Source organism: Helianthus annuus, chromosome 6, assembly GCF_002127325.2.
Source record: "Helianthus annuus cultivar XRQ/B chromosome 6, HanXRQr2.0-SUNRISE, whole genome shotgun sequence".
In the NCBI taxonomy this organism is placed as follows: Eukaryota; Viridiplantae; Streptophyta; class Magnoliopsida; order Asterales; family Asteraceae; genus Helianthus; species Helianthus annuus.
This window is the reverse complement of record NC_035438.2, coordinates 28,607,553-28,615,238: the sequence shown is the minus strand read 5'-3', so window position 1 is coordinate 28,615,238 and position 7,686 is coordinate 28,607,553. Positions and strand designations below refer to the sequence as shown.

Genomic DNA, 7,686 nt, shown 5'->3' with positions numbered 1-7,686 from the left:
CACATATGGTTTCTTCGACTTCGTCTCTATATCAAATGTCATTGCTTTCAAGTTCTTGTTCTATTCTATTAATAACATATTGTGTAATTCAAGGTTCTTTATCTTCAAATCTTTAAACGTCACTGGAGTTGAGGTGCTGTTTGAACGTTCAATGAACATGTTATCAACATCTTCTTTCCACAAGAAGAATTTGCAATCGCCTCTTTACAAAACACAACAACTGTAAAGAAATTGCAATCGGCTATCTACAAAACATAAATGCTTTACAACAAAATTGAACTTACAGGCCAATGAGAGCAGCCGTAAAATTCTTCACCGTGTCTTTTACTTTTATGTCCAGCTACTCGAAGAACTGCAACAATGTCGTGACGGCAGTAAACATTTCCATCCAAATCGACCTTGAAGAGTTTAAGTTTTCGAATTATACCAAAGGTAGAAGACGATGACATCTTGAATCAAAGTTTCCAGGGGCACAGGTGATGAATTCGACGACTTGGGGAGGAATTAGGGCAAGAACGGCTAGGGGGATTAAGAGTTCCGATTGATTTTGCTCTGCAATTTGGAGAATATGTGTTTGTGTTGAATTAGGGTTTTTATTACATTTACAGAGATGATAAAGGGTGAGTCCACGTAGGTTGTCCACCTCACAAGTCCCTTGCCACGTAGAATTAAAAACCTAACTGAGTTAGTGATTATTTAAAGAATGGGTAACACTGCCACCTAAATGTTAAGTAGAGAGTGGTGAGATCCAAAATAAAAGTTGAGAGTGGCATTGGCCAATTTTTCTTAGTTTAGGGTGATAAAATCTATTTCCCCCTTTAAAAAAAAACTTATGCAACTTTCATTTTCCCTATAAAATAAAGGGTTGAGTTATAATACAAAGTATTTAAAAATAAGAAGGGTAAGAAGCCACCAGAGAGTGACAAGTGTCCTATGAGGAATTAAATGGAAAGGGTAATTTTGTCTACAAGAGAAAATAGAATATGCACATGCAAGTCACATGTTATTTCCCTCCCAATTTTTAAATGTCCGTAACTTTTTTATACGTCATTTGTTTTTAAAAAAAAATTATACCATAAAATCGAGCGTTTTTTATCTTTAATATGAGTACCATATTGTTATATTTTTCAAAAAAAAAATTCAAAAACCCAGTTGCATATTACACAATGGACATGATGTAAAACACAATGTAAAGTAGATCAAAAACACAATCAATGACAACAGATAAAGACACAATGGATAACATACTAAAACACAATGACCATAACGTATAACACAATGGCGATAACATATAACACAATAAGTATCAGACTAAATAAAAACACAATTGATGACAACAGATAAAAGACACAATTAATGACAGCAGATAAAAGACACAATGGAGAGCAGATGAAGACACAATAGAAAACAAACAAAAAACATAATACACAACAAACTAAAACACAATGAACAAAGATAATAAAAAAATTGAACAAATTATTAAAACACAATGGACAACATATTAAAACACAATAAATAACATATTAAACACAATGACCTGAACTAATAACACAATTTATAGAAAACCCAGATATAACACCATCTTCATTGTGTCATATATTGTGTTATAGGTTCTTGTAAAAACGCAATGGATAGAACCCAAATTAACATTGTGTTATAGGTTTTGATAATAACACAATGGACATGATGTAAAACACAATGTAAAGTAAATAAAAAACACAATCAATGACAACAGATAAAGACACAATGGACAACATATTAAAACACAATGACCATAACGTATAACACAATGGCGATAACATATAACACAATAAGTATCAGACTAAATAAAAACACAATTGATGACAACAGATAAAAGACACAATTAATGACAACAGATAAAAGACACAATTAATGACAACAGATAAAAGACACAATGGAGAGCAGATGAAGACACAATGGAAAACAAACTAAAAACATAATACACAACAAACTAAAACACAATGAACAAAGATAATAAAAAAAAATTGAACAAATTATTAAAACACAATGGACAACATATTAAAACACAATGAATAACATATTAAACATAATGACCTGAACTAATAACATAATTTATAGAAAACCCAGATATAACACCATCTTCATTGTGTCATTTATTGTGTTATAGGTTCTTATAAAAACATAATGGATAGAACCCAAATTAACATTGTGTTATAGGTTTTGATAATAACACAATGTATAGAAACTTTACTGACCAAAACCCAGTTAAAAGACACAATGACCTGAACCTTTAACACAATGCAAAAAAAAAAAAAAAAAAAAAAAAAACCCAGTAAAAATGAAATTTTTTATTTTATTTTTATATGATAATATGGTACTCATATTAAAGATAAAAAAACGTTCGTTATTATGGTGAATTTTTTTTTAAATGTCGTATGAAAAAGTTATGAACGTTTTAAATCGATGGGGGAATTGGCATGTGCCTTGCATGTGGAGAGAGAAAATCCATAAATATAGGATTCCCTTTATGTCATTCTATTATCTTCTTTTACCTACAACTAATCTCAACCCTCCAAATCTAAGATCAATGGACTAGAATCCTTCTTACCCTTCTTATTTATTTAATCTTTTGTATTTGATCCTAACCCATAAAATATAAAATATATATCATCATTTAGTGATAGAGATGGAGAAAAAGATTTAACAAAAATCCAAACCTCAAGTGACAAAAGCCGCTATCTGCGTAACTGGTGAGAGGCGGGCGTACACGTAAAACCACGTCAGATACAGCTTCATCTCACATGGAGTCTTCATCTTCTTCCTTCTCACATGCACCCTTATATAAATCCTCTTTTAATATCTCCACTCCAATCATTACACCTTTCCCATAAATATCTCCCCTGCTTCCACCACCCCAATTCCACACAAACCCCTGTTTGCTCTGTTTGCTTCAAACTTATGGCGATTACAGAGCACAGGGATATCGAGAAAGGCGACAACAAAGGGCTCGAAGACTTGATCGAGCCGCTTGTTGATGGGAAACCCGATTCGAAAAATGTGGATGATTGTGAAGAAGAGATTGAACAACAGAGTGGTTCAATTGTGATGGTGGTTTTAAGCACTGCTGTTGCGGTTTGCGGGTCTTTGGAGTTTGGATCTTGTGTAAGTGAAAGTGGTTTGCTGGTTGTTTAGTTTGGTTTGGTTTGGTTTGGTTGATGTTGTTTGTGTTTTTGCAGGTGGGATATTCGGCTCCGGTTCAGAATGATATTAGTGTTGATTTGAATTTATCTGTTGCAGAGGTTTGTTTGTTATTTGTTGTTCCGTTTTGGCCTGGGCTAAATGTACACCCTCTAATCTTATTTTGACACCGGTCCTATACATATCCAGGCCTTATATACGAACCGTATAGATTTATACGACTAGTATATGAATGAATACATGTTGGCCTCCGTCGTGTGATGATGTGATTGTATACGGGCGGTATACTTGTATACAAACCGTACACACGGTACACAAGGTGTCAAAATATTTTTTTTGGGTGTAAATTAGGCAAGATCCTTTATATGGTTGAAGAGATTGTTGAATGTGACATTGGTTTTGCAGTATTCACTTTTTGGTTCGATTGTAACTATTGGTGCCATGATTGGTGCAGTCACGAGCGGTAGAATTGCAGACACGATTGGTCGAAAAGGGGTATGGGATTTGTTGATTTTGTAAACTTTTCCTTTTTCTCTTTTTAGGTTTTACTATGAGAAAACATAGGAAAAAGTATTGTGGTGGGACAATATCTAAAACTCGAGCTCGGATATATTTTCTCACGTCTTGGCTCTCGTCAGGCTTGGATTTATTTTCTCGCGTCTTGGATCTCGTTGTTTCTATTGCATTAAAGGCTTGTACACGCTAGGTACGTGTACAAGTCTACAATGCATGCTGAACAAATATTGGACGTATAAATTTTCAATAATTGTTAATTGTTTTGTTCTGTAGTATATTCTTAAAAATTATTAATTAGGACTTTAAGCATTCTCGATAACCAACAACAATTTTATCAATATTCAACTTTTTCATATGAAGTTATTTTATATATTAAAACTACTCTTTTAGTTGATCCAAACACGTCTACTTTTTAGGTCACATAAGTATAAATCTGGTAATCTATTTTATTAATATCAATCGCCAACCCCCCCCCCCCCCCCCCCCAAAAAAAAAAAAAAAAAAAAAAAAAACATGCTCAACCAAATGCATACTTTTTACTTAAAGTTATTACTCCTAACTTTTAGTAGCATCCGTCGTTAAATATGTCCAAAACTTTTAACAGTGTAACTGGTACAAATAAATTTAGATACATTCAGTTCTGATACATAATTTAAAAACTTGTGAGACCAGCAAATATATTATCCTTAAACTTTATTATAAAGTACTAGTTGACCCTAATGCTTTTGACCCATGTGTTTTTGAAATTTAAGGTTGTATGGCATTTATGTTTTATTTTGTTGAAAATGACAATAAATCAAATAATTAAATAATCATTTGTTTTTCTATATTGTGGTTTTTCAACAATTAACTTTTATTGAAAAAATATTCATATCTATAAAAATAAGAACAAAAATGGGCTTTAAATATTAAGCATGTGCATATGAGTCATAAGTGCATGGTCACCATAATTCATAAGCATGCATGTATAATACAGACAAAAACAACCTTTTGATTTCTGATTATGTACACATGACTGTCATAAACATGTGCTTCTATGGTACAACAATATCTGAAAATTAATATTTTTAATGCTTTGTTGTTTGAAACAGGCCATGGCATTATCAGCTGTTTTCTGTATAGCAGGATGGCTTGCAATCTTTTTTACCATGGTAAATTACAAACGATTGCTATTCTGTTACATCACAACAGCAAGTGCACTTAATTTACCATGTTTCATTTAGGGATCTCTTTTACTTGATATGGGTCGGTTCTTCACCGGATATGGCATAGGAATTTTCTCATTTGTGGTAAATGGCCAAGATTGTTTCAAGTTTGATGAATTATTTATCCATCATTTGCAAGAATGTTTATATTGGACTATTTATAAATAGGTTCCAATATATATTGCTGAAATAGCTCCAAAAAATCTACGCGGAGGGCTCACCACTCTCAATCAGGTTAGAATCATGGCTTAATTTAATTTTTATTTTTATTTTTATTTTTACTTTTTGCATTTTTATCATGAAAACCGAGTTGGGTAACTCACAAGGGGGTGGTACAGTGGCAAGTGACCGTCGATTCCAACTTCCACTTGTTTCTACTTATAACCCCTTATAAGTCACATGCTTGTGTTTTACCTTGTCTCATTGGTTAGCATTAGCAGAGTATTGGTGGGACCCATGAGTTTTGGTTATCACAGTCATAGACAATAAAAAATAAAAAAATAAATAAAGATTTGATTCTTATGTTGATTCGTGCAGCTCATGATTGTTACCGGTTCATCTATATCATTCTTGTTGGGAACTGTTGTTTCGTGGAGAACGTTAGCTTTAACCGGTATGTACAAATATAAAAAATCAAACAGATTTTCTACGATAAATCCAAAAGCTTAATGTCTATTGATTTGCAGGACTCGTTCCCTGCATTCTTCTGCTTGTTGGTCTGCTGTTCATTCCAGAGTCCCCTAGATGGCTAGTACGTTCTAACAACATCAAAAAGTTTATGGATTTTCTAATGTTTTTTAGTGTAACATATAATAACGTTATAGGGATGTTTTTATTTCAGGCTAAGGTTGGACGTAAAGCAGAATTCGAAGATTCTTTACGCAGGCTTCGTGGTGCAAAAGCAAACATTCTTGCTGAAGCCGAGGAGATACATGTATGTTACATACTTCTGTTGTTATATATTTACATGTTTTTTTCTGTTTGTTTTAGAAAACTCAGAAGTGCCTAATTGTTTGTATGTTCTTGTATAGGAGACTATACTTACTCTTCAAAGTCTTCCTAAAGCTAGATTATTGGATTTAATCGATGCCAAATATATAAAGGCAGTTATCGTAAGTACAGAATAATTTTCTTTTCTTTTTCATTTTAGATTGAAATTTTAAAAGTTGGAACACGAAAGTGATTCAACTAAAACTTGTTTTGTTTCGTTCTTTATGTTTTAGATTGCTGTTGGATTAATGGTATGCCAACAATCCGGAGGAATCAATGGAATAGGATTCTACGCAAGTGAAACCTTTCAGACTGCTGGTATGCTTTCTCTTTTGTTTTTAAACAAATTCGGTTTTATAACGTTTTTATGCGTGTATTGTTAGTTAATTAACTGAAAACTGTCACACACAGGACTTGCATCAGGTAAAGCTGGAACCGTTGCTTATGCCTTGATTCAGGTTTGTATGATCTGACCCATTTTTCATTCAATTTATTAACATCTCGCTAATATCGTCATTGTTAAATCCAGATTCCTGTAACGATGCTCGGTGTGGTTTTAATGGACAAATCAGGAAGAAGGGCTCTCCTTCTGGTACCTCCCTTGACTTTCAAAAAGTCAAAACAGAACTCATGTTTCGTGAATACTAACTGTTTTTCTTCCTGTTTTATTAAGGTATCTTCATCAGGGACATTTCTTGGCTGTTTTCTTGCTGGAACTTCATTTTTCTTCAAGGGTCAAGCAATTTTCCTTGAATGGGTCCCACTTCTTGCTGTTTCGGGTGTTCTAATATTCATAGCATCGTTTTCAATCGGGATGGGCGCTGTACCTTGGTTGATCATGTCTGAGGTAACCATGGTTAACTTACACCATACCCTTTTTCAAGTTTTGACCTCACAACGGTCTAGTTTAACATGTTCCATGTGGTTCACAGATATTCCCATTGCACATAAAAGGTGCGGCAGGGAGCGTAGCCGTGCTAGTAAATTGGTTTGGCGCGTGGGTGGTTTCATACAGTTTTAACTTTCTCATTAACTGGAGTCCTGCTGGTACTTATTCGACGTTCTTTCTGGTTTAGTGTATAAATCTCCTTTTATTTTCTTGATCTAAAAGAGACTGGTCTGTTTTGTTTTAATGTAGGTACATTTTGGTTGTTTTCGGGATTCTGTGTTCTCACAGTTATCTTTGTAGCGAAATTAGTACCCGAGACGAAAGGAAAAAGCTTAGAAGAAATTCAGCTGTATATCAACAAGTAATGCACAAATGCTCGTATTTGTTGTATCGAAAAAGAAGTTACAGTAGTCGTAGGTAAAATGTTAATAATTGTAACATCGAATTGGCGATTATAGTTAATGCGCTAGTTTTTTTAAGTTTGTCTAGTTGAGTTAGTAAACTATTTCATTATTCATTTTTATATATAAATTTGATTCGTATTTTTGCATAGTTGCACCATTAAAAGGTATTAGATAATGAACACTTTATATCTTATATTGTCTATTCTTTTATTCTATTGTACCTAAGTGTAACATTTATCTCTATATATTTGTCCTTGTATTATTCAGTAGTCAATGAAATTCAACCCTTTGGTGGTTGAGTTTCCCTTCCTTGTTCTCCCTCTCTCCATCCCTTCTCATCCCTGCCTGCTTACTCTTCCTCTTCCTCTTCCCTTCGTTCTCATCCCAGCCTTGTTCTTTTTGTTCCCCTCATGGCTTCTTCATCCACAGTTAACATCCCCATGAATGGATTGGATCCTATGATAGCTATTAAACTATCCTCATCCAACTTCATATACTGGCG

At 33.6% G+C, this 7,686-nt stretch overlaps 1 protein-coding gene across 1 annotated transcript; it reads left to right on the top strand.

Annotated features, from left to right (window-relative positions):
- The first annotated feature begins 2,806 nt into the window (after positions 1 to 2,806).
- LOC110865110 (sugar transporter ERD6-like 16) lies at positions 2,807 to 7,330 on the top strand. Its single transcript, XM_022114325.2, has 16 exons — positions 2,807 to 3,144; positions 3,219 to 3,281; positions 3,586 to 3,675; positions 4,788 to 4,847; positions 4,920 to 4,985; positions 5,070 to 5,135; positions 5,439 to 5,514; positions 5,588 to 5,652; positions 5,743 to 5,835; positions 5,933 to 6,013; positions 6,125 to 6,209; positions 6,303 to 6,349; positions 6,421 to 6,483; positions 6,565 to 6,738; positions 6,824 to 6,938; positions 7,030 to 7,330. Exons 1-16 carry the CDS (start codon positions 2,812 to 2,814, stop codon positions 7,143 to 7,145), a joined length of 1,593 nt encoding a protein of 530 aa, XP_021970017.1. The 5' UTR covers positions 2,807 to 2,811; the 3' UTR covers positions 7,146 to 7,330.
- Positions 7,331 to 7,686: the final 356 nt, after the last annotated feature.